The sequence below is a fragment of the Labrus bergylta genome, chromosome 17 (assembly GCF_963930695.1).
Source record: "Labrus bergylta chromosome 17, fLabBer1.1, whole genome shotgun sequence".
Lineage (NCBI taxonomy): Eukaryota > Metazoa > Chordata > Actinopteri > Labriformes > Labridae > Labrus > Labrus bergylta.
This window is the reverse complement of record NC_089211.1, coordinates 3,215,353-3,243,267: the sequence shown is the minus strand read 5'-3', so window position 1 is coordinate 3,243,267 and position 27,915 is coordinate 3,215,353. Positions and strand designations below refer to the sequence as shown.

Sequence of the window (27,915 nt, the reverse complement as noted above, 5' to 3'; positions counted from 1 at the left end):
GTGGCTTCATATTGAACATAAATTGACACAGAATGACGGCGATCTAAATACATTTATGTGACATCCAAATAAGAAGAGAGTATGTTGTTCTTCTTTTCTCTAGTCTTTGACTAAAACAGTTTTATAACAAGGCCGTCCCGTCCATGTAAACACGGCCCGACAACAGTACTGATGGCAGTACTCTGTCTTGTCACTCATTGTAGACGGTCATGACTCAGAAAAACATCTACAAAAGATAAACTGTGTAAAATACAGCACATTCTTCCTTTAAATATAGGCTCATGGTTGGCATGATTTTAGAAAAACACTTCTTTCAGTAACTTTGCGTTTATAATCTAAGCCGTATTTTCCATAGATTCTTCACACTTCCTCCTGCTGTTCTTAAGGCTAACAGCTTGTTAGATTCTCACTGTGATAGGGGAAAGCAAAGTGAGCACTGAAGCTGTGAAACCTTTGAGCAGATTGTTGAAAGTGTTGTTTGTATAACTTATGTTTAATCCGTTCGGTGCAGAAGATATACGACTTTGTTCAGTGTTACTGTTTCAGAGTCCTTTTGAGAAATGTTGCTTTATGAAAAAAGAGCACACACATATTTTGCTGTATTCAGTTAAGTACAGGGAATAATTTTTCAGTTTTCTCTCCATCTACACCGTATGACAACCATGTGCAGTTGTTGTTCTTTTAGCACCAGCGCCATGTTTTATCCAACTTTGTGCCCTAGAAGAACTACAGGCTGTTTAGGCTCAGGTCTCTTCTCTCTGCCTTCTTTGCAACAAGACTTAACTACAGAAAGCACAAATAGCACCCCATATTATCAGGGTGATGATGATCATTTAGCACTACAAGAACTTCAGATGCATGTTCATAATGTCCAGTACAGCAAAGTGTAGGGGACATCATCTTTTGAAAGCAGTGAGGCAAACTCTTAGATGATTGTGTACTTTTGGCAAAAGCCTTCTGACTGAATGACAGCCATTTGCAGGTAAAAGGATGTGCAGTGTTCTTCAGTATTTTTGCATCTGTTTAAACTTTATACTCTGACCTCAGACATGATGGAGTTCTGATGGACATGTGTTAGCCATTTTCTGTAATCCTGCAAATATACATAATTGCAGCCCTTTCTTGTGAAATTAAGTGATGTCTTTTGTAACCTTCCTTTCAACAGGTCCACCTGTCATCATCGTCCCTCCCAAAAGCACCTCTGTCAATATGTCCCAAAATGCACTTCTGCGTTGCCAGGCGGTGGCTGATCCCCCCAATATGACTTACGTATGGCAGAAAGGTGGAGAAAACGTCTACCACATAGAGTAAGTGCACCTGTTATCTTTGTCCCCAAGCATTTGATTTAAAACCTCTGATGTTGTATGCAGTGGGTTTGAGCAAGGGATGAGTTTTTTGTTTTGTAATTCAACATGTGTTAGAATGAAAATAATGACAAAGAAATGACAACAAAAGATGCATTACTATGGACGTCACTTTCCTGCGCCGTCCACTTAGCCATTTCATTTTCGAGTTGGTTTGAATTATGATCACTTTTTAGCACGGCAAGTTTGAAAACGAAAAGCCAAAGACCTTTTAGTTTTCATTTGAATGATGTCATACAATATGCATCCCCACACAGGACTACCTCACTGGACTGTAAAACACAATATAACGTGCAATATATTTATCTGTATAGTATTTTTACTCATAGTTTTTCTTTTTATATCTGCACCTTATTTTTATTTTTTATATGTAAATACATGCTGCTGTTTTTATCCTGCACTACAACGGGCCAATTGCAACGAAATTTCGTTCTTATCTGCACTGTAAAGTACAAGTTTGAGTCTAAAAGTATAATGCAAACTGGATGACTGAATATTTATTTTAAATATAGGTCAAATAATGCACCTATATTCTGAAAATTAAAACGTGTTTCTTTTACTGTATTTTCATTTTAAAATTAGCTTTTTCATTTGAATTATGATACAGATTTAGCGGGGCATTTTTTGAAAATGAAAATGTAATTTTCTTCATTTTAATTTAGTCAAAGAATGTGCATTTTTGAAGTTGAAAACTAAAATTCAAATTAGATAAATTAGTCAAATAATACACTCATATTTTGACACTCAAAAGCATTTCTGTTAATGGATTTTCATTTTCAAATTAGTTTATCATTTGAATTCTGATCACTAATCGTTTCCATACATTACATTTTCACATAGAGATTTCTCTCTTTGATATAGAAAACCACTTCCTCCTAAAATGTTAAAGTTACATAAATCAACACTTAAAAATATACTGTGTCCACAGTTGCAGACTTCTGCTTCTTTATCCACAGAAACAAGAAGTCTGACTCCCACAGGGTCTTAGTTCTGGCCCAAGGAGCTGCAGTACACAGTCGAGCCCCAGGGCACAAGACAAATCCAGCCACAATATCTCAAAAGCCTGTCTGACTTACAGTACACTCATGTGTCTGACTTACAGACGTTTATGAACAATACGTGTTATCCATGGGTGCCTAGCTGACATGACTGACAGGTGAGCGTGGTGTAGCGGTTTGTCAGGATGCTTCAAACCCTCCTCAGCTCCAGCTTTCAGCCTGTCGTTAAGTTAACTGAAAGTTTGGTTGAGACAGCATTTCCAGCATGGCGGCTGCTGCCGATGAGCCTCCAGCGCCCCCTGCTTTAACAGATGGGTGACGTCACTCAGACTTCATCCATTAATATTTACAGTCTATGGTATATACACATACGCGTGAATCGCCATCTCAGGTTATTTGAACTGCTAAACAATGGATTGTCCTGCAACTAAACAGCTTTCCTACATAAATTATTCAATAAAATGTACGTCATATAAGTGACTTTATAATATATCATACATATCTAATCTAGTAACAGGTAAGATTATTGTTACTAAATGTTCCTCTGCAGTGGAAACCTGCTTCTTATCAACAGAAACTAAAATCTGCCTCCTTTCTGGCTAAAGTAGCTGCAGGACATGACAGTCAGTCCTGGGGGAACAAGGAAAATTCAGCAGCGACATTTCTTAAAAACCCTGCCTGACACATACTCTTGTGCCTTTGCACCGAGTGTTGAGATTTAATCTGAAGCTGACAAAGGTTTAGTGATATTCTAAAGAAAGGTGCAATCACAGTTTTCTTCACAGGCTTGGCATTGACGGCTCTCGTACATTTTACAGTGAAATAAATCAAAAAGGATTTATCTTACATGTCAGTATTTCTCTACAGCACACTCATAATCTCACCCAGTGGTAACTCATTTTTATACTAATTAATAGACTTTGTCGAAGCAAACGATCCAATCAGGTTCATTCTAATGTTATGTCCCGCCTTTGATCTAGTTTTTGGTTCTTTACCATTTCAGTAGAAATTTGATACAGTCAAAGTTCTCTTTCATAAAGACTTAAAGAAGGAAAACACTAGCACAAGATGTTTTTTCTCATTTTGGAAACAGTGAGATTGTCTAGGCTGATACCTGCAGTGGATGCCAAAGTATTCATCAAGCCATTTAAATGAACGGTGGCAAAGAGGTTTATAATCAAAATATGGTTCTGGACTAATCCAAGACCTAGTCCACACGTAGGCAGGTATTTTGAAAACATACTGTAGGTTTTGTTCACAAGCAAACTGCCTTTTTGAAAACTCTTTTCAAGGTGAAGATTTTGAGAAACTCCATTTAAAGGTGTTTATGTGTAGAAAGGGGTTTTTGAGATGTAGCATCACGCTGCCTGCCAGTTTCTCCTCCGTTTGACATCATTGTGCAGCGCGGTTACTTTTGTTTACATGAGATTAGTGCGATAGTGGACTCAACCAATCTAGTGCTGGTGTTAGGGTTGCTAACTGGACTGTTTACATGCTCAACACATGCATACACATTCTCTCTCCCATTATGTTTACGAGCAGAGGCGCACGAGTTGACAACTTTGTAAATGAAATGGTCATTTTCACATATCAAGGACATGGTTTTTGACTTGGCATGCTCATGACAGCCATAAAAGTGTGTTTTACGTTTTCATTTGGACGATGGTGTTTTTGAGAATTTGGCAGGTGTTGATGGGATTACAGATTCAAAGATATAGATGGAAAAACTACACAAGGTCCAGTTTAAAAAAAAGCCTCTTGAAACAAATTCAGTGAGAGGACAGGCAAATTCCAACATTAAGAAAACAGTTAAGCGTTTAAAAAATCTTATAAAAACGAGACTAGAATGGAGACAGAAGAATATGTTGTGAGCATGAATAAACAAAAATCTGTCAGAAGGGAAACAAAGGAGTTTATGAAGTGGTTTGACTAATGACATAATCAGGGGCAGGTGTGTAATGAGAACAGGTGCTGATAATCAAGAGACCAGTACACACAGGCTGGAATGAAATGAGATTTTAGACTTCATAATAAACAGAAAAAGTCATGTGCATGGATAAAAAAAAAGCTTTTTAAAGGCCAGTTTTAGCCAAGATCCATTTAACAGAACTCAAAACCAGAATAAATAGATTTTCAGTAATACATCTTTTCAGTGTTATAAAATGGGGCTTTATTCCTCTAGATCTTCTAGGTCATAGAAGGGGTATTTTGCTGCTTTAGCAGGTTTTTTGTAAGCAATCGAACACACAAACTGCGTTGTAAGCACCCTACATGCAAAGAAGTGTCACCAGGCAGAATATCCATTCTTACAACATAATCTTAAAACTGAGGCTGTAACCTACCACATTTCAGAGGCTATAAAAATCACAACATCATGTTTTCAGGTAACTTAACCTGAAACTGAAGTAATGTTAACGTCATCCGTGATCAGTCCATGGTTGTTAATTTCTGCTCACAAACATCCTCAACAAAATAACTATTTCAGTGAGCCAATTAACACCAGCAAGAAAATCCAGACAAGTCATACAAATTAAGTGACATAAGTGAGGCCAAACAAATGCACTCAGCCAAATGAGCAGTTACGTCAACAATTAAGCTGCAGAGAAAAGAGAGGGGGATGTGTTTATCACTCACATTATTTGAAGAGGAATTTTCGTTCATGGTGGTGAAATCACATCATTATTAGTCTTACGGAGTGGCTGAACTTCAGCAGCAGTTTAGTATTCTAGTGATTTCCATCATTAAAAGTCAGTCTGTTTCCTTTTCTTTCTTGCTGTTCTTTGCGGTAGTTTTTTAGTTAGCCTGTCGTCAAATTTAATGTTGACTGGCTACTGTAGTGTTAATATAGTGAAGTTATTATTTTACTATAAATCCAAAATGTCTATAGCTGTCTCAATATGCACCTGCTAATAACAACGGCCTGAGGGCTAACAGTTCATTCCAGCCATGTTGATACCATGCTATGATTTGATTGGTGTGAAGCCATAAGACAACTGGCTTCCCTTGGCAGAGTCCTGACTAATTACCGTTTAGCTTGGCATGACCATGGCCTAATCTGATATAGGTTAATTCTTGATTATTTTTTTCACCAAGGGATGCCAACAATTCAGCCCCACCTTAGTTCCATCACACATGTACCACATAACATGTCAAGGGTAACAGTTTCACTTGTTAAATATGAATGGGGAAGATCAGAGATGGCAGCCAGCGACAGCATAACAATTTAAACAAAACCACAGCCCCTGCCGCCCAGCCCACACAGATCATTTGAAGATTCAGGGCCCCTTTGGTTTCTAACATTTGTATCTAGCTATTCGTTTGAGTTGAAACCATTGACTTATTGCATAACTCATGCTATGAATCTTGGGATACGTTGGGGCACCAAGGTTGCATTGGATGCATCCTTTATAGCCTGGGAAGAGTAGGACTGCCTTTGTCGTATTTGTCGGATGCTTTTGACAAAGCTTTCAAAATGGGGCAGCTTTTGGACACAGCGCTTTGAGGCAACTGGTCTTCAAATGAGCTGTCCTAAAGGAAGCAGCCTCTGACTTTAGCTGTATCTCAGTGATGTCACCAATTGGTTTCTGAAGAGAGGTTATGGAGCGCAAAGATAGAAGTTGTCTTTTGGAAATGTTATTTTCAACTCGCTTTCATTCAGTCTAGAAACAGGCAAAGAGATGAAGCTGATGTGGGACTTAAGTTTCCAGGCAAACAGCAACATGGCGCCCGACTGACTCAACTCAACCATGACCTGACTCATGCTAATTTATGCAAAGCTCTTATTTTAATGTAATCAAAACAGATGAGCAATAAAAATAAAACTTGCCCCTGTACAGTTTTTAAACACTAGAGAATTGAGCTGTTGGCTGTTTTTGTATGAGGCAGTATACATGTTAATCACTGCTGTAAAAAATTAATATGGGACCTAATGAGAATTCCTTGGCCTTTTCAGCCTCAAGTGGACACCCAAGGAACTGCAGGGTTTTTTTTGCAGGGTTGCGACTTAGGTTCAATCAGTGTATAATGTTTGATTACAGGTGAATACTTGGTCAAATAAATAAAATAAAGTGCATCTCGCCACTTCCCCTAGATCTATGGAACACGCTTAAATTAAATTCTCCTTGAAACACCATTTTAAAATGCCCTCTTTTTACATTTGAAAGAGTTTGCTTGCAGTCCTTTGTGGTGTGTTTGTTGGAGTGCCCCTACATTTCTTTGGGGGATATTGCTTAGAATGGGTGAACAGTGGAGTAGCATGAAAGCAGTGAGTGTAATGTATTGATGTAGCGTCGTCATACATGATGTCATGGACACTAGGTCAGGTTTCCTTACTCATCTAACATCACAGGAGTTCACATGATTTTTTCTGTGTGAGACATTTATTCATGCTGTGCTATAGTGATATTTTGGGAGTGCCTAAGTCTGATTACTGGGACCAACTCCTTATACAATCCCTTCCTGCCTACTTCCTAACTCCACATGGTACCTTTTTAAATGGTACGTTACTGCTTTAAATAATTCAATCAAAAGTGTTACCTAAGCCCACAGAGGATAATCATCTACCTGTGATCTTCTGTAGAGCTTTGTAGCCATTTTTAGAACATTGTTTTAGTTTTAAGGCACATTAACTCAGTGTCAGTTCTGTCATGCAGCTCTTTCCTGTTCTGCTCTATCAGCTCTAAAACAAAACAGCATTGAAGACAACAACTAGCCGCTGAAGAACATTTTTGACGGGGGGAGCCTGGATATTATTTCTCGGGATAAAAGGGGAGACAAAAATTAGAGATTTGGTAGAAGAAGAAGGTGTATTGCAGTCACATTCATCAGGTAGACAGACACTTCTCTGACTGAATATTAATGTTTTCTGTGTCTACTCGATTGTGTGAGGCAACAGATTAGGGAGAATCATTTTACAATGACGACGATGCAAAAAAATCCATCCATAAATTAAGGAGAGAAAGAAAGGACTTCACAGTTCATAGAAAAGAAAAGGGAAATAGGTCTGCAACTGTGAAGCACAGAGAGAGAGAGCTTTTCTGTTGGAGAGATTTAACAATAGCAGTGTTCAGTGGCAGGGAGGAGATCAGAGCGAGCAGGGAATGGTTCATGATTTCTAGCATTTCATCCATCAGACTATTGAACACTCTTCAAAAGCTGTGGCAGGGATAGGGTCAGTTGAGCAGGTGGAGGGCTTCATTAGCATTACTTCTCCTGAGCATCACTTTGTCACACATATCATTGGTCATTAGAGTTACATACTCAACCTGATTTTGATGAGGGGAAAAAAAGTTTCAGAGAGGCTTTTTGGAGGTGATGTGTAATGCTGTTAACAGCTGAGTAGACCACATGAGGATTATCCTGATGATCCGCTCCTCATTCAGTGGAATAAGCTCTTTTGTAATTGCTTTGTTAAAAATAGCGAGGTGCTCTTTAAAAATGTTAAAATGACTTTTAGTTAAGGTTTTCCTCATTTGCTCAAAAGATATCTATAATTACATGGTGGTATTTTCAAGAAATGTACCTGGAACAGAGAACATTTGATAATAAAGCAAATGATCATAGGACAAGAGAGAAAGTTGAAGGGTGTAGATTATTTTTACAGAAATATCAAACAGCATGCACATCCAAAAACTTATAGAGGTTGAGTTTCTGTATGTTTGATTCATCTGTGATCTTAGCTGTTCTTTGACATGGTTTTATCTCCACAGGTTTTTGAGAGGTTAGGAATTCTTAAGCTTCTGTTTTTTTTTTAATAGTCTTCTATTGTTCTCTGGGGCATTTACTGTAAGGTTGGTTCATCAGGTATTCAACTAAATGCCTGAATAGCTCTACAGAGCTGTGGAGAGTCATGATAACTGAGAATTTACTGTTTACACTGCACTCCATGGGCATGAGTCACAAAAGGATTGTGCTGTTTTGCGCCCTCTAAACCTGAGCGAATGAGAGAAAGGGTAGCGTGTCAACGACTAAGAAAGCACAAAGGTGAAATGCACACAATCTGCACAGCCAAGCAGACAGTGTCCTGGGTGTCTCATTTGCTTGTATGTAAGTAAGGGAATATTCTAAAATTAGGTGCAAAATTGCCCCCTTCCCATGCAAATGGTCCTCGTTGCAGATACTATCTAATTCCCAAAGACCAGCGCTAATTGCCACAGGCTTGGTGCTTCTTAACACCATTGAGACTGTATGTTAAATAGGTACAACTCTCTTACTGTCTCTTTCCACTCACTCATTCAAAAGCAAAAGGAGGGAAAAATGCAGTCAGCTGGTGCTTACTGTGGCACAGTTTTTACAAGAGATGTCACATGCAAACTATTCAGTGATCAGGAAAACAATCCCACTTCTGTACGACCTAAATGATGTGTTTAAGTCAACATTACTATTATCACTATTATTACCAGGGGTTCAATCAGTCTGGGCCTGTCAGCGACTGGACACTTCATCCACATAAGTTGAGGATGCAAGTTTTTTCCGAGTTGCTCTTCCTTGCTCTTTTCTGAGAAGAAGCTTTGTTCTAAACAGTGAAACTCGAGTTACATTTTTTAAGTCTGGCATCGAAATAAACCCTGAAAAAGTTTCCCCCTCCCCCTCCTAGCTCATCATCTTTATGTGGACAAAACAGCTCTGACAGCTTGAGAGCCCTGTCAGCATGAGAGCTCATTTCTGCACAGAGCCGAGGTGCAGACGGCTTTTCCCCACATTCAGACTCAAAACAAGAGCAAACTGCACGGAACGGCACAACTTCTTGGACGTGTGAATATCATAGGCGCTATATGCTCAGTGATTTAGACGTAGAGGTGGAGCAGACAGAGGGGGCAAATGATGCACGATTGTTTGGATCTACCAGCGGCTGAAATCCATTCTTAGTTAATCAGTCGCTGTGTGTAGTTTTTTGTAGATTTCATTATTTTTATTTAATATATTTTATTCCTTGACAGTAGCAGTGCTTCCGTTTAGTAGCCTATTGCTTCTCTACTTTTATGTTCATTATTCTTGAAGCTAAACAACGAGTCAGATTCCTTGCTTGTGTACATTTACATGGCAACAGCATTTCAGATTCTTCGAGTTTTTGTTTCTGATAGTAACTTCTCTTAAATCAGTTTAGTGTCAATTAAATTAAAATAAGCAAGTAAGCTGAAAAATCAAAGAATTCACTCACACTGTTTCAATGCAAAGAGAATAAAAGAAAAGTTTGAAGGAATATTCAGTGTTACAAATGATGAGTCATCTCACCTTTATGGTCATTTGACTAAATATATGACTGTGTGTCTTGAGTACGTGGAGCAGCTTGAATATGTAACCTGTTTGTAAGAAGCTTTGCTCAGCCTTCAGTTTTTCTGTTAATGTAAGTGTGTATAAACGAGTGGGCTCCTCTCTTCCTCCTCTTAACTGAAATGAAATCATATTTCCTTAACCTCCATCTGCACACACAGTGGTGAATAACTTAGAAAAAAAAAAGAAAAAGCCCTCCTACACTGTCGAAGCTCTGAGAGGGTGTTTGACTCGACTCAAATCCAAGAGCTCAGTTGCCTCTCGTTGTTATTCTCAAGAATGTTCTTGTGTTTATTCTCAAGGTCTCTGAAGTCACGAGTAAAGATCATGATCGATGGAACTCTACTCATCTCCGGTCTCATCCCCGTGGATTCTGGAAACTACACCTGCATGCCCACCAACGGCCTGCTGACCCCGCCCACCGCCTCTGCCATCCTCACAGTGATGCGTAGGTTTCACTGTATAGTCCGTATAGTTTCTGTGTGTTTGGTCTGCACATCTAAACACATATTTCCAATCACATGGGTGGTGATCTGCATGCATCAAAGTGTTCATTTGTTGTCGCTAGGGATTTACAAATTAAACTTGTTCTTTCTAAACTAAAGATATGTTGAGCAACATTAGGCTTCTTTAAGGTGTTACACACTCAATAATACTTGATAAGTTACCCAACAACAGGTAAGTGTCCCTCCTCTGACCTCACTGGTGTGTGTGTGTGTGTGTGTGTGTGTGTGTGTGTGTGTGTGTGTGTGTGTGTGTGTGTGTGTGTGTGTGTGTGTGTGTGTGTGTGTGTGTGTGTGTGTGTGTGTGTGTGTGTGTGTGTGTGTGTGTGTGTGTGTGTGTGTGGTACCTGTAACCACACCCATCAGTGATGTCATTGAGTGCTGACTCACTTTGAGGTACATCACTGCTGCCACTAGAGGTCAGTAATGCCCAGATTCATAGTGACGATGTGAAGACGCTCTTTAACCTGACATGACATGAGAGTCATTTCAAGAAAATCAAAGACAGAGAAACAAAGACTACCATATAGTTTTACAAAAAGGAGTCCAGACTTTTCTATGCTTCCTTCAAAGAAGATGAGTGAAAATATTTAGAGCTTTTTGATAAACCTTAACATTATGAATATAAAATTAGAGAAGATAAAGAGTGGCCAGCCATTTTAAATGCAGTCTGTATCTTTTCTGATGTTGTTAAATAACTGCATTAGTAGAACTTTTCAGGTAAAACAAACAAAACAAAAACAGGGCTAAACTCAAAAATACTTTAGTTTCTCTTTTTTTTAACAAACATTTTGAATAAGCCCACTTCAGGAGATTTTAAACATTGTTTTGCCATTGCCAGACATTTGTTTACTTCAAACTTTGTGGTTTGTGCTGCCTAATTTTCCTGACCATATACATTGGGCGGCTGTGGCTCAGTTGGTAGAGTCGGTCGTCTCTCAACCGAAAGGGCAGGGGTTGGATCCCCAGCTCCTGCAGCAACATGTCTGCTGTGTCCTTGAGCAAGACAATTAACCCTAGGTTGCAATCAGAGTGTGAATGAGTAGGAGTGGCCTGCAGTGTGAAAGCGCTTTGAGTAGTCAGAAGACTAGAAAATATCTATACAAGGAATTGACATAATTTATTTTAAATGAGAAAACACTGTGTCAATTTATCATAGCTGGAAATATACGCCTGCTTCTCTGTTACTTTTGATGATTTAGTCATTGTTAATTTACAATTACCATAATCAATGTTATTATTTGCCACAGGTTTAAATATATATTTATTTATTTTGGAGGTGGTATTATCATTGGTTCTTGATTTTTTAGAAATTCATATTCTGTGATGCTTCACTTGTAAATGTCCAGGGATTGGATCATTCTAAGTTAGAGATGACCTTCTCCTTGAACATATTGCTGCTGCTTAGAGACGAGTAAAACCCATCTCACACACTCAGTGAGCTGTAAATACAAAGAGCTGTCCAAATAAAGTCTGAGTCATAGACTTTATGTAGAGAGTTATGGGCACAGGAAAATGATTATAACTTCACACTATCTCCAGAAAATGCATCATAAATGATAAATCATGGAAAGGGTTCTATGTACTGGTACATGTGGCATCCCCTGGTAATGAAACAGTAAGTTTCATCTTAATTATACAAAAATAAACAACTTGATTTGCCTCCCTCTGCATAGACCCCGCCCAGGCCCTTCAAATGCCCCAGAAGACCTACCTCCCCACTGGTATGGATGGTGTGGTCACCTGTGCAGCAGCAGCTCAGCCTCCACTGCTGCGTGTTGATTGGACCAAAGATGGAGAGCCACTTGACCTCTCATTGGTAAGACAAACATCATTAGGGTCAAGATCATTCAGTTGACATAATCCTGCTCTAGTCTGTGTACCAGACCTCATATGTCTGTCTTTGTGAATACTTTATTAATTGATTTCTGATGCAGCACACATCACAGGGGAGCAGCGACAGAATCCATTGACTTTCTATCAGCAGAGAAGTGTCACACACGCTGCTCACTACAAGCATCTATGAAGCGACAGTCTCCAGGCAGCCATCATGCAAAACACTTTCCTATCAATCAGCCCACAGTCCACTTGCCTACAGAACAGCAGAGCAATGGTTTCCATGCTATTATAATGTGAAAACTCGACAGGACATTGAATCATTTTTCCAGGCTTTTAACAAAGGACATCTGCTTTGTCCACTGATGGAAACCTGCAACCACTTTTTCCACTGCACTGTCATTCAATCACATTCATCGTAATGGACAGGGATGATGTGTTCCATCTTAAAAGCTTTGGAGCAATCCCCAAGGATCTCCTGACTGCCCCTTGCTCTTTTACGTTTTCTTTTTCTTTTAAACTAAGAGCTCACAAAAGATCCAGCCCTTCCTCCTCCTGACCCCGTCACAAGCAGAGTCCACCCCTCCCCCCCCTCCACACTTTGGTGATGGACATGTCGCCTGATGAGAGACACTGAAGGAAATGTGATTCATTCCTGTAGTGTGAGAGTATAGTGTTGTCGGAGTCAGGCTGTTATTCTGCCAATTATTTTAAATTTACTCTGGATGTGACGAGCTCTTATACCCACTGTGATACTGTCTCTCATTTGGGGGAGGATAATAGCAATTTTGACTTCATTAAAACTGAGTGGAAACCTTTTGATGAATCATAACGCAGCACAAGACTTCCACTTTGGCTTAATGAATAGAAAAAAAGACTTGAAAAAGCACCTGCTTTATGGAATTTGAAAACCTTTTTTCTCTTAATGTGTTTGGCTTTAACCCTCCCTCCCATAACAAAATCATGAAGGGAATTTCCCAAATAGTGTTTTTTTAAATTAGAGGGAAAAAGATAAATCCTCTTACGGTTAGATATCATCATGCAAAAGCTGCGACAACATTAATAAATAATAAGCAATTCTCAAGAAGTATGGAAATAATCTGCCCAGTGGGGATTTCAGTACTTAACCACTGCAGGACTGTTGCAGGCAGATACCAAAAAATATTTCTGAAATCCCTCAAACCCAGCCGAGGAGCTCATGTGTGGCTTTGCAATAGTTTCAGATATTTTTGCCTTTTAGCTCTCTAAGCTCTCTGCACACTTCTTACCTTTATATTTTTTAAGCAAATAATGACATGTATCATTCACGACCGCACATGCTACTTGTTTTTCTTTTATATCCATCAGAGTTGTGTGTTTTTTTCTCAGTATCCAGGATGGACCTTGACACCAGAGGGCTCTTTGTTCATGGCAACAGTAAATGATGATTCAGCAGGCGTGTACACATGTACTCCATACAACAGCTACGGCAGCATGGGATCCTCTGGGCCAACAATTGTCATTTTACAGGTCAGTGTGGGCTCCTTTTAGAGGGAAAAAGGAAGTAATTCTAAAACGTAATATACAAATGAGAACATTATTTGCACCATAAAGTGCAAAGTGCCGGTCCATCAGGACCTGGAAGCCAAGAAACCGGCACATAATCTGCCCTAGTTCTGTTTAACTATCTTTCCTCCCACTGTGCATGTGTTTTAATTACCCAAAACGACATCTGTCACAGCAAATTAAAAACTTAACATAAACGTCATTTTAATGACCTTTTCACAGCCATGTGTGGCCCTCTGGCGTTAATGGAAGTCAACTCAGATGCACTACAATGGCTCCGCTGTTAGGGAGTTAATTGTGTGGCTAATCCTTTTGTTATTAAGATAATCTTGTCCAAAGCGGCAGTAATCCAGTCTTAAAATCCATTGTTGGCAATGCTGCAATCTCCTTGATTCAGTTATGTTGCTTTGGCAATTTGTAGGACCCCCCATCTTTCAGCGTCACTCCGGAGAAGCAGTACCAGCAGGAAGCTGGGAGGACTCTGCTCATCCCTTGTCAGGGAAACGATGACCTGACGATAAAAGTGACCTGGAGCAAGGTAAATAACCCTGCAAAGCTCATCATAGAAGTGAGCCCTTATGATACATTAATGATGAGCTTTCATCTTTTTCTTTGTTTCTGTATACCTCAGCTTGGGCCTGTAGTGTTTTCTATGCAAAACACAAACTGTACCTTTTCAGCATGCACAGGCGAAAAGTCAAGCAGAAATATGCTCATAACACAGTGCAGCCCTGAGCCCATCTCACACATGAACACTTGACATTTTCTAGACAATATCAGCACATTTAGGTCATGACATTTTTCAGAACTGCCTTTCATACTTGTCCCGCACAGTGGGAGCCTGTTTGTGTCATTGATTCATTTGGGTGAGGGGTTTTCCTTGGTAGAGAGTGCAGGAGGAGGACTGCTTTTAGTGTAATATCACTATAACATGTATAAAGACACACAAAGACATCAGTAGATAACAATACACTAACAACTGAGGAGGGTAGAAAAGAGTTTGAAGCAGAGACACTCTGCTCAACATGAACTTTATCATCCCGCCTGCCTCCTTGAGGTGAATGTTCCAGGTTATTACCACCTGCTAAATTCAAAAATCACTCACCTTGTCTGCCAGAAAGCTTTTCCTATGATTTCTCCTGTCTGCATAAAGTCAAGTTGAACACATTCCGATGTGTTTGGCATACATGAAACCCTCCAGGACAATGCTGGAACAATTTAAGGGGTTGAGTCCATGTTCAAATGGGGCTCTGCTCTATTTGAACATGACACCTTTTCTGATGTTTTCTCCTCATGCCTCTTTAGTAATATATTATCTATTTTAGTGGTTATGTGTTAGAAATGAATCAGAAAATTAATAGTGTGCTCTAGTATTAAAGTTCTTACTTAAAGAAACACTGAGGGACAGAATGTATTGGTAAAATATTTTCTAATACTGTTTTCAAACATTTGTTTTTTCTTCAGAGAATTTTTGTGTATGAAAAAAAAAACATGTGCAATGACTCATCCCGCACTTGGGGATTGAAATGTGTCAAGTCAAATCAGACTCCAGATGATGAGCTAACCTTACAAATTATGTTAAACTGCACTTGACCTTTAAATAGAGGGTTGCCGTCTGCTAGCGGAGAAATCAATGACATATATGTAACCAAGCAAAGTTAGTGATTTCCAATTAAGCAAGGTTGAAGTCTGATTTATTCATTTCCACTTCATGCTCCTCCTCATAACCTGACCATGGAAGGGAACAGATGGACAGTCTATTGCCTGTCAAATGTCACTCTACTGGAGGATTTGATTGAAGCTCTTGGCCATTTTTTACCACATCCACTTATGTAATAAGAACATGAAGTTTAATAAACGACTAAGTGTTGTTTAACTATAACTTTAAATTAGTTCTTTTAATTATGTAAAATGATGCTCCGAATACATTTTTTCCCTTTCTAGATCAGCCCTCATCAATGTGTCGATGAACTTTTTACCTCATGAGAATAATAATGCTACTTATGCGATACTTATTTCTACTTTAGCTTCAGAGAGACTAAATGAGCATTTGATTAGGAAGTCTGCCCTTTAAAGAGTAACTTCAACACATTTGAAACTAAGAAGCCAACTTCCTCAATTAAAAAAAAATGCATTCATATTCAGACACAGACCTGGGACCAGAATCAGCTGCCAGAATCAATAATATAACAAAGTGATTGTGCGTGCTGTATAATTTATTAACTCAAATTCAGAGGTAAGGTACTCTTTAACCCTCATCCATTATTTTATTTAAAAAATCCAATCAACTGAAGTAGAAAGAACAAAAAAAAAAAAAAAAAAAAAAGCCAAAAATACATCACTGTCCAAAGACTGTAATGCATACAAGAGCTGGACACTGACCTGAATCTACACTGTGCTACATTTTCAGATTTACTCTTATTATATTAAATGGAATTGAAACATTTTATTGCATGAATCAATTCTATTTCCCTACGTTTGTTGCTTCTTTTTTTAAGTTTGATCCGTTTGACATTGTTTTTTTTAGCTATTCTTGGATAATTTATGAGTGCGAGTAAATTTAGCTCAGAAAAAGATGTGCTGTGTTTGTCATTTGGTTTCATAGTCCATCCTAGCAATATATTAACTATACTTGTTAAATAAAAAGCTGTGTTTTGTTCTGACTGACTGGTCTTGACCTTCTTCTTCATAGGTCGACTTGGCTCGCCAGATTGCCTACTCCATAGAACCCAATGGTTCTCTTCTTCTGCAGCCTCTCACTAAGGATCACCAGGGTTGGTGGGAGTGCAGTGCTGCTAACCGTGTAGCCTCTGTGAAAGCCACTACACAGGTTTTTGTCCTCGGTGAGTGCAAACAGAAGGATTCCTTTCAGAGATGTTTTTCACATTGTCTTCTCCATACATGTTTCAACCTCCTTTACATCCAACACTGTGCCTCCAATCCGCCTCCAAAAGATAAATGTAGTACATCTTGAGATGGCCTCTAAACTTTGCAGATTTAGGTAGTTGAAGTGCTGGCCGATTTCCATCAACTCCTCTCCTCTTCCTCCACTACAGGAACGAGTCCCCATGCAGCTACCGCTCTGTCCGTCTCTCCGGGGGTGAAGCAGGCCAACATATCCTGGGAGGCAGGCTTTGATGGAGGATCAGCACAGACATTTTCAGTTTGGTGGGTGTAAAGCCTCCCACTTTCTTCTTGGGCTGTAACCATGGCAGCCATCGACAGCACTGGTATTACTCTATTGATCTCGAGGATGAGGAATTCATTTATGTGTTATCACTTCTTGGCAGCTACAATAAAAAAGCTGGTGCAGAGCATAGCTGTGTAACACAGTGGCCATGAAAAGAAAGCATGGAAAACAATGACCATGCTAGCTACCACAGGAGGTAATCAACTAAGTACAGCGTCATGCATTTATTTTTGGTGAATCAGCGCTTCTGAATTGGCATACAAATCACAGATAAAGATCTTGAGCTGTTAGATATGTTTGGTATTTATGAAAAGAGAGTGATGTACCGGGGAAAGTGATGCAAAAACTGCAGCCTGCATGACTCAGAACATTTCTGTTTGGAATGTGTTCTCTTAAAAAGCATGTGTGTGGTAGACAGTCCTTGTGTTACTGTACGGGCATGATGTCTTTAAAAGCAGACCATGTTAGTTCATTTAAGTTAAAGTGATTAGAAAAAAGGGATGTTCTAGAAAACCATTCTTACTTTTTTTTTCTCCTTTGTTTTTGATGTACGAGAAGGCAAGAGATGATCTCCTAATGCTCATCGTAATCATGTTGTAACCCGTGAGCGCTACATCAGATGAAGATGAGATGAGTTATCTTAATCCCTGAGAGGGAACTGGGTCATCACTGCAGCAAAGAGCAGCCTAGAAATAAATATCATTCACATCAAAAGTCTTAAAATAGATTTGCCGATGAACAAAAACAACTTCGGCAAGTTCTGTCAGTCCTGGCTCTAAGTGCCTGACGTATCATGACCTGGGTTTATCAGTGTCATTATGAGTCTGATGACTGGTGATGGTTGACTTGACATCTCAAGTGCAGGCTAAAAAGATAAAAGATAAATCATACTGTGGCTTTCACTGAATGATATTTCAATAATCAAAGCAGGTGTTTGACAACTGTGAACGCTCATTATCATGTTTTATAATCAAATTATTGTGAAATTAATGACCACACAACACCCACACATTTGTTGTATAGCTCTTTATTGTGCTTTATTAATATAACCTGTTTCATGCAGCACTTAAGAGGCTAATTCACACGCAACAGCCTTGTGTGTATAATTAGTAATGCTTGGTTAATGAGAGTCATTTGATATTCTTTTCCATTTCCGTTTCCCCATAAAAGAACTCGCAACTCTGTCAAGGAGAAATGCCTTCATTTCAGACTGACATTAATCATTTTCAAAAGCCTCTGCAGTTTTGAGTGGTGAATCTGTGATTTGTTTTATTTTATGCCAAAGGTCAATGAATTTGCTGTGTGTAAGATGGATGTGAAGAAACCTTAGCCCTGGTAAGAACATGCAAATCCTCATATTTGGAGATGCAAAGCTTCCTTTGCAATTGTAGGGATACATCAGAGCTGTCTCTGCCACAAAATCTGCAGCTGATGATGAGTACCGTATAAATGATTGATGAAACCTACTTTTTTTTTGTTCTCACTTCTTTTTTCCTCCATCTCTCGCTCTCTCTGCAGGGTAAAAAAGATTTCAGGACGTGATAATAACAGGAAGCAAGAATGGTTTTCTGTGCCCGTCCCCCCCTCCTCTGGAACCGGGCTGCAGGTGACAGGCCTGTCTCCTGCCACCGACTACCAGTTCAGCATCCTGTCTCAAAACAAAATGGGCTCTGGGCCTTTTAGTGATATTGTCACTGCGCAAACATTGGGTCAGTACTATACACAGCGTCTTCTATATCTGTTGCTTTCTGGCCATCCGTTCTTTTTTTTTATATCAATGCAGATTCAATGAAAATTATTGTGACGATGCACAGCCCTTTCAAAGCTAGGAGCACAGGAAAACAAAGTACTCATAATACTTTGTCAATGACATTTCAAATGCATCATGAAAAGTAGAATAAGTAGTAGTAGAATAATTACTTGGGGCGCGATGGCCTAGCCTAGTGATTAGGTGGCACCCCATGTACGGAGGCTATAGTCCTCCAAGCCAGCGGCCGGGTTCAAATCCGACCTGTGGTTCCTTTCTCGCATCTCTTCCCCACTCTCTCTGCACAAACAGAGCAGGGTATTTGGTAGAATAAAAGACATGTATGTATAAATGTTTTAGAAAGGATTTAATACAAAAAAAATAATTCAGCAGACTATTGTTCGTTGCTTAGGACTACTAAGTTGTGACAGCAAGCTCGATCACACTTAGACATTAACCTGAATTATGGAACAGCCGGCAGAGCTTTTTCTCTTTTGATAGAGTCTGTGTATAAATGTCCAGAATCTGTAAAAAGAGTAGAAAAACTGATTTCATCCGCTGGCTTCTGAGTGATTTAAAGCTTTTATTCATCTATCTAAATAGACATCTGTAAGTAAAGCTAATAACCCACTCTTACAGTTCATCACTTATCTTTAAGCCATTCTTTCTTTCAGGTTGATAGTCGCCTTTAAAAAATGGCAATGCATAGAAAAGTAAATCGTATCCCTGACTGCTGGCTACATTGGAAGCCCTGAAAAACTGTCCATCGCTTCTAGAGGCTACAGTACATCGTCATGAGATTATAAGTGATGGGTCAGAGATTGAAGCAGGCCCAACCAGACACATCTGAAAGGCTCTATTGGACAGTTAAAGTTAAAAGTGAACTGATGTACTATGTACAGGCTTACAGGTTAAGAGAAATACACACAAATTATGAAAATAATAGAAAACCAGTGCAGGGAGTCTAAAATACTCAAGATGAAGTTCCAAGTCTAACAAACCTTTTTGCAAGTGTTGCTTTTCTCCTTAGTCTTTTGTTTTTATCAATGAACAGCAGACAAAACATTCAGCTGGGAGGCTTGGTTTCCAAGCCGGTGCTGTCCATCACATTTTGAAAAGGGAAACGCTGAAAGCTTTAGATCATATCGAGTGTTTAAAAATGTAATTAAACTTAGCTACAGTTGATATGAGCAACATTCCTAAAGGCCAAAAGAAACTTGTCATAAGTTTGTTAGCTGTATGCTGCTGTCTGTCAGCCAAAGATTGTTTTAACACAACTAGTATTATTGTCTGTTTTTCCTCAGTTCAGGCTTCTCATCATTGTATAAAATTATGTTACTTTGTTATTTGGTCACATAAAATTCTACTCAGAAATGAACCTTTCAGCTTCAGCTGCAGCTAAAGGTCAGCATGTTAGCATTATAGCATCTAAGTATTTACCTCAGTGTGTATCCTACAAATTACAGCCTGACAGAGCAGCTTGTGTGACTGTTGAAAAGTTCTCTGGTTTTACATTTTAAAAGGCATTGACTTGAATCTTAACATGTATTTCATGACCTCAGACAGGCAACAGGAATTTCAAATATGTGCACAGGGTAAAATCAACTTCAGAATCTGTGTTTTTACAGAATGTGCGGCTGCTTTTCTCTTCTTCTTAACAGGATGTACAGTACATGTACTTATCTCAAGTAGTTTGTCCTAGCTCATGGCAGGCCAAGTCAGTGGATGACTCAGTCTGAGGAAAAGTTGTGAATTAAATGTTGATGTTGCCCCTGGAAACAGATTAACGTTTCTGGCAGAGATAAGGCATCCTTGATACAGCTGAGAGATCACAGAAATATATTTGAATATGCAACCTCCAGCTGAATGCAAAGTTTTAAAAGCATTTAGAAGGATAGAGTCGGAGACAGAGAGATAGGAAACATCTGACTGGTCCTGTCAATTTTAGTCGTCTGAAGCTCTTAATTAAGCTCATGCTTAATTATCCATCATTACTTCAAGCATAACAATTTTGTTTGAAATTGCATTTAGAAGAAGCTCCTGAACAGCAGGGTGTAGAAAAGTGAGTAGGATGCACCTGCATCATCACAAAATCACAGAAAAAAGGGACTAAAATAATATGAATGATTAGACTCTGTATATATAGTATATATATTTTAACACCACGCTGGTCCTATGTTTGATCAAACCTGAAAAGCTTGACCGAAACTGTGTTCTTATGTGGTCTGCAGAATTACTCACAAACTCCAAACTTTCCCCTTACACTCTCAAGGTTGAACATCTGTGGCAGTAGCAATTTCCTGCGCTGTAATTTAATTTTTCCGCCAGAGTGTGTCTGGCTGCTCGACTGAAGGTCTTTCCTATTCCCCCTGCAACAGATCCTCCACTGAGGAGAAGTAAACTAAAGCCCCCTGCGTCGCTGTCGGCTGATCAGGGCTCAGCAGGTGTTATTCTGCAATGGTCCCTTCCCGAAGCACAGCATCCTCCCATCACAGCCTTTGTTCTTCAGTCCCGCACCGAACAAGGGGAGTGGTTTAATCTGGATGAGGACATCAGTGCCAACAGTAGTGCGGTAGTTGTTCCGGGTCTGCACAAGGTAACAAGCCAGTCACATTGCTCCCTCTGAGACTAATCAGTTCACACCGCTTGTTGAATGCCTTGGAGATTTTTATCTAGGCTACATCTCAGTGATTTTACTTTTGTAGATTCTCAATTATGCTCAGTATACAGCCGACATGGCTTTTCTGTCTTCTTTCAATCTGTGAGCGCTGTCTTTTCTTCCCCCATCTTTCGTATGCTGTCCTGTATAGGCCCAGACAAATTCAAATCATCTTCATTAGCATTGCAGGCACAGTCCGTGTTGACAAAGTGTGGTTTTATCCTCTGTCCTCCCCACTGTATGTGTATGTGTGTGTGTGTGTGTGTGTGTGTGTATGCGTGTGTGTGTGTGTGTGTATGCGTGTGTGTGTGTGTGTTTGTGTGCGTGCCGATGCTTGTCCCAGGACTGTGTGTACGAGCTGCGGCTGCTATCTCGTCGTGGGGACTTGCTGAGCGAGCCCAGTCCATCAGTCAATGTCTCCACAGTGGGTAGGTGTTTCAAGAGCAACCTTGCCCCCCTTTGCATTCTCGCCCCACCCTCTCTTACAACCCATCCTCCTCTATCAGGCGCCTTCTAACTCGCCTTCTCTTTTTTTCCTTTCTCCCCTTCCTTCTGTTCCCAGCGTCAGACCAAAATTAGAGCAGGGCCCCGGGGAACACTGTCCATTAGAAGCCGGAGTGATAGAGATAGCTTCACTAATAACTCCTCACTAGACTTATAGATATCATTTATACTGGTATTTTCTGATTCCTATGTGAATGGGACATGAATTTTTCATCAGATATGGTACAGATTCATCAAACAGATGGCTTTACAAGCCTAAATGGCATCACCCGAGGATTGTATATTGTTTTACATAGCTCTGCTGATAAAATCAAATGTAACGTTTCGAGTAAATTATGCAAAACAATCAAGTTGATGATTCGCTGAAAATGATCATCAGGGACGCTGATTGCAAATTAGATCCACTTAAAGCTGTTAAGGTAAAATCTCAAGCAATCTTATTTGACAAATTTATGAGTTTATTTGCAGTTGGTGTAAACAAGTTGCATTATTTTAAGTGTCTTGAAATGTGAATTTACTGTAGGTCAGTCAGTATGATCACATAAATCATGATATCTTTTAATTTATTTTATTATTATAGAAGAAGGTTTTTTTCCTCTTTATTTTAATTTCAGGGCTCCTCACCTTGAATCTACATCTCCTGTGCTTTTTCTAAAATCTCTTTTCTGCTTTAGTATTTTGTCTCCTTTCACCCATTCTTTTTATGTGTAATGTTGGTACTTGAAAGAGTTGCCCCACCCCCTCCCTCAGTTTTAACAAAGCACAAATATGTTCAGAGGGTGGGTACGATGAGTGGTAAGATCTAGAATAGAGGGGGGGTTGGCTCTGGGACCCCTTCCTTAAAAGTTGTGGACCAAACTGGACCAAACATCCATGAAGGGAGTTCCTAACTTGATAACCCTGGTGCTTGCCTGGCTCTTGCTACCCATGGTCGCAACAGTTGGGTTGTGGGGGCCATGAGAGGCAATGTGGTATTGTTTCTGCAATCTGTTGGGGTGGCAACTGTAGCCATGACTTTGGATGAGGGGTTTCCTGACTCAGGCCTAACCCTTTCATTTGGTCACAAGTATCTTTTAAGATGATGGTTATGCTAACAGTTTGGTTGCGCTTACCTTGTCTTTATTTTGAAAAATACATAAATATCACCACTTGTTTATAATATTTGATAGGGATGGAGATTTACCCTGCCCCATCTCGACTTCTGGAGTTCGTCCCAAAGCCTTCATTAACCGGCGTGCTGGGCGGGGTCGGCTTCATGTGCTTGGCACTGGTCTTGCTGCTGGGGTCCGCCTATATCATCAGCTACAAGAGGGACCAGCGGCGCAGAAAGAAGGATGGTAAAACGCCCCTCACTCGAGAGACTCAGCAGACACTCACTTTGATGAACTGCATCATGAATATCATCATTTATTCAATAAAATATTGAAGGCACTTTCAGTCCATTATATAAATCATACCCCACTGCATGGATTTGGCGCTCCTCTTGTACCCCCGCTCGTCCATTCAGTTGTAAAAGTTATTGATGTCATTTACATTACTTGCTAATTAGGGTAATTTCTCATTAGTGGCTGATAAATGTAAGTGTAATTAACTTTTTGGACAAGCTTGGGTGCCTCGGGCCCTTTAATGGGCTCTTATTAGGGTTGATTATGTTTTTACTCCTTGGTCAGTGGTTGTATCCTAATGAGTCAGATACCATTTTACCCCTCTCCCTCCCATTCAGAGCCCCATCCTGCCATCCATAAACGCTCCCCATCAATGTAAGTACCCCTTCATCATTTTATTTTAATACCCCCTCATTAACCTTTCCCTCTGCTTCGCCTTACAAACTGATATACATTGAAAATGCCAACACCAGAGTCATTTTCTCTTACATATCCTCATTCTCTGTCTCATCTTATTCTACTGCTGCTTCTGCTGTTTTTGGTCTCTTTCTGTCTGCATCTCTCCCGCCCCCACTTTCACTCTTACTCAATCTTATTTTCTCGGTCTTATTTTCACTCCCTCTTACACCTCCGTTTTTTTCTTACAATTTTGTTCTTCACCCCTCACTCCCCCTCTTTCCTTCTCTCTCTGTATTTCTCTCTCTCTGACACAGTAAGACTTCAGGCACCGGCAGTCCAGACAGTATGTTGAAGAAAAGCCTACTTCCAGCCAGCAACCTCTATCCCACCACTTCCTCTACCACCACCACCTCCTCCTCGCAGACAGACTGTTCCTCCTTCGGCACTGAGAATCCTCAACAGCGGAAGCATCCTCTCTCAAACTACAGCAGAGGTCGCCTTATGAGGACACATTCTTCCCCAATTTCTTCTTCAGTGGAGTTGATCTCACGAGGTCCAGATGGGCGCTTTGTGCTCCCGCAGTATGATACAATGACAATTCAGAGCAAGAAAAACGTAAGGCATGGCCAACCAGCAAGAGTCCGAAGATCTGTGTCACTACTCTCTGAGAGGGACAGCAAAGAGCCACCTTTTGTACTCTCTGTTGATCTCCCGCTGAGCACACCAGCAGTGGTTGATTCAAGAAAACAAATTTGTGGCATGGCCCAGCCCTTGCCCAATTATGGCTCTTATATCTATGATCACAAGTCAAGCTGCGATGGCGTTCCTGACCTCCGCAGCATGTGCTCAAACAGTAGCTTGGCTACTGTCTCTTATCAAGACAGAAAATTTGCTCCAACATTTCCTGTGCTCCCACATATCCGATCCAGCCTAGGTCAGCCATCTACCACAGCCAGCACTCTCGTTCTCCAAATGGAGCACGAGCGGGAGAGAGGAAACTTGAGCCACTGCCTGAAACTGGCTCAGGAGAGAGAGGAGCTGGAGATCGAGCTCCAGAAGTACACGATGGAAAGAAGCTCTGTGAGAGAACTCAATAGGGAGCAATTAGACTTGGAAGGGAGAGAGGCTGACACTTGTGATCATGTGTGGCAATATAAGAGCAGCACATTGCCTCACAGATTGCCCCAAGGCAGCAAGGAGAGCTTTGCTTGGTCACAGAGCCCTTTCTCTTCATCGTCTGTGTATTGGGATGCCCGTACTCTTGATTCTCCTTGCTCTCAGATCCCTATCCCAAGCCATTTCAATGAGACGTTACCTACAAGATCATCTTGTTTTCAGTCCTATAACCATCATCCTGCCCCATCGTTCACCCGGCAGTCCTATCTCCGATCTGACGAGAGAGGCAGCCTTCCCAAAGACCGATTAACACTCCCACATCTGTCCTCAAAGCACCAGGGACATGAAAGGATACAGGCAGCACCAGAGGGTTATGATAATTCACCACAATCGACACTCTTAGAAATGCAAACATTTGAATCATGCTCCGAGGCACGGACACAGAACAATCTTAGTCGTGGCAGCCTTTCAACGTTGTCTTTCCATAGCAATAATTACACAGAAAGATTAAATTTGGCTCCAAATGCAGTGCCAGACTCTTCAGAATTGGAGGTAGTGGTCCCTGAGCCCACTCATGAATACATGTGCATTGAGATGAGTGTGGATGACCCCGAGATGGATGTGTGTGTCATGCAACCTACAGAGCCAATGCTTCACCAAAGAATCGCCTCCCATGTGCAACAAGGGCACTCACTGACTAGCAGAGGCAGATTCAGAGACATGAGTAGGCGTTCAAGCTTTAACTGCCGTGGTTCTGCTCCTGTGGCTGATGTTATCACTGACCCAGCTTCTGTGCAACTTCCTGCCAGCACTAAAGCTGCAACCCCAAGTTCTAAAATGTGGGACTCCAAGCGACGAAGTCAAAGCCTCGACTCAAGAAGAAGGAAAGAAAGCAATTTCCTGACTCCTGCCGCGTGGATAGATTCACTCAGCCAAGAGAACTGCTCTGTTGCTTCTTCCTCTCGTCCACAATCTCTGTTTTTGGAGCCCTTGAGCTCGCCGTCAAGGAAGATCTTCAAATCTCCTGCAAGTACTCCTTCTGCTGCCCAAGCTGCTTCCCGTTTACCTCCCACTGTGGATGCTATGTCTCCAAGGCCTAGTTTAAATCTCAACGTGCCTTGTCACTATGAGCCAACAAGAGAGGCGTCCATCTGTAAAGAAGCCAAATGGACAGTCCCCTACCAGGAGTCCATGAAAGAGGCTGAAGGTTCCTTGGAGGCCATGAAGAAAGCTTACACATACTATCCATTAGACAAAAAAGATCAAGAGCCTCTAGAAATAGAAGCAGGAGGCTACGATGGAGTGCGAGAGTCAGGGAGCAGCTACAGCAGTTATGCCAGCAGTGGCCGAGGAAGTATGGAGCCAGCTAACGGACGTCTTTCTGTGTGTCAACTTTCCCCAACCCTCACCAGCTCACCTGAGACTGTAGAGGAAATCCAGGAGAGCACAGATGACAAACACAGTCTCCAAATGGAACCAAGCCAAAGGTATTACAGCAATTTTGATTCAAAGATGTGTCTTACCAGTGACTTATACTTAAAACTGTATTGAAGAGCATCACTTCTAACATTTGTTTGCTCCTCTTGCTAAGATAAGAAATACAGTGTGAGCAATATCAGCACAATATCAGAAGCAATGTTTCTTTTTTTTTATAGCTCAGCAAATATTGCAGCAACAGATGTTGTTCAGATATGAGAAATTCACAGATAATCTATTTTGGTAGGTAATAATGAAATACTGTTCACAAAGTAATATCAAACCTATTACTGTTAGCAAATAAAACTGCAATAAAATGTTCAGTTTGAATCTGATGGACACATGAAAACAGAAGAAATATGTAGCAAAAATAAGAAGTCTTTTTTGGACATGATGGATAGTTTATCCCAAGAGTTTTCATAATTCTTGTCACCAATGAGTGTACGTATGTCAGTGTTAAACATTCAAACTCTTTTTGAAATAAAGTTCTGTGTTGTGACCTCTCCAGGAGAAAGGCCTCAGTCGATGAAAATTACGAGTGGGATGCTGCTGATTTGTGCTCACATGGAGACCGTGATGGTGAGGATTATTCATTTCTCACAACTAATATGTGAAGAAACTGGATAGATTTGTCTGATAGGAACTCTTTATTACAATGCTGAAGTTAAAACAAATGATACAATAGGTATTAGTATTACACTAGGTGAACAATTACACTTTGTTCTAATGGTATCATAATAAAGCGGACTACAAAAAACAGATAATTTAATCAATTTGCATGTCATGCACCTTCATGGAGAATGATATAAGTAAGAAAGATTTATTTTTTAAGGATGTAAAAATGGACCCAGCACAGCGATATGGCATTGTTATTGATATGGTGAAGGTCTATTTAAGGTGGACATTAGAGTTTTATGGCTGATGGCAGGCAAGAGAAAAGTCATGACTTTACTGGTGACCTCTTATAAAGGGATTCTTTTCAGGTTAATTTACTAAGTAGCCTCTAAATCGATCAACCTAAAAAGGGAAATTGAAATAAATGAGTTTTTAGAGACTAAAACCTTCTAACAGGTTGGTTGAACTTTTTTAATATGCCCTCAAGTTGTGTACTGGGGAAGAACAAGTTACCACTCAGTAAGTGGTTTCAGCGTCAACATGCATGGCTGACTGATTTTGTCTATTTGTTAGCAAACAGCCAATCAGTGACTTCCATTCTTCATTGTCATTTACCTGTCAGATCCTGTGTGAGATGTTCTCTTCCTCTTCTGCCGAGGGCATGGCAGTATCAGCTCCTGACTTTTTATGTTTTCACAACTCCTGAGGAATTTAAAGAAAGGGAAAATCATTCTTCTGATGAATGAATAAATGACATCAATGTAAGACGCATGTCAAAGTAAACGCACAGAATCATCAAGCTATTCTTTAAAATGAATGACTGAGTCAATGTTGTTCATTTACAGTTATCTTTAGAATCTAAGCTTTAAGAGATGACCTCAATAAAACACAGTTTTGTCCAACACACTAGCTCTCTAATTAGGTTAACATAACTTAGTTTTAATGTCGACAAATCTTGTACAAGTTATGGCACCAAGGGCTTACAGTATGAATAAAGTTGTGCAGTCTTTTTGCCAACTGATCGGGTTGTGTGAGGCCAATGACCAACTGCCAATGTCCACATAGTCCGTGCACGCTGTGTTCCGTCAGCATCACGGTTTCGCTCCTTCATATGGCGCATGCCCTGCCCCACCACTGGGGGATGAGCCAAGCCATGAGCAGCTCTACACATCACAGGAAAACTACAAGATCAGGCAAGAAATCAAGAGGAAAAAACAGGTGCAAACAACATGCTGCTTTGTCTTTCTGAGGGTGATTTGCTGTTAATTCAATGTTTCCTGTTTTGACGTTATGTTGATAGGGTGAT

The 27,915-nt window shown here is 40.3% G+C and overlaps 1 protein-coding gene across 1 annotated transcript in view; it reads left to right on the top strand.

Moving 5' to 3' along the window:
* The window catches only part of igsf9a (immunoglobulin superfamily, member 9a), a 70,929-nt gene that overhangs the window by 32,860 nt on the left and 10,154 nt on the right, over positions 1-27,915 (top strand). Inside the window, exons 7-20 of the mRNA XM_020630580.3 lie at positions 1,166-1,307; positions 9,937-10,082; positions 11,814-11,956; positions 13,342-13,482; positions 13,940-14,056; positions 16,211-16,361; positions 16,575-16,686; positions 18,227-18,417; positions 20,834-21,051; positions 21,458-21,542; positions 22,788-22,955; positions 23,342-23,378; positions 23,717-26,005; positions 26,503-26,573. Coding sequence (XP_020486236.2) covers positions 1,166-1,307; positions 9,937-10,082; positions 11,814-11,956; positions 13,342-13,482; positions 13,940-14,056; positions 16,211-16,361; positions 16,575-16,686; positions 18,227-18,417; positions 20,834-21,051; positions 21,458-21,542; positions 22,788-22,955; positions 23,342-23,378; positions 23,717-26,005; positions 26,503-26,573 — 4,011 coding nt within the window. The remainder of the gene's footprint in view (positions 1-1,165; positions 1,308-9,936; positions 10,083-11,813; positions 11,957-13,341; positions 13,483-13,939; positions 14,057-16,210; positions 16,362-16,574; positions 16,687-18,226; positions 18,418-20,833; positions 21,052-21,457; positions 21,543-22,787; positions 22,956-23,341; positions 23,379-23,716; positions 26,006-26,502; positions 26,574-27,915) is intronic.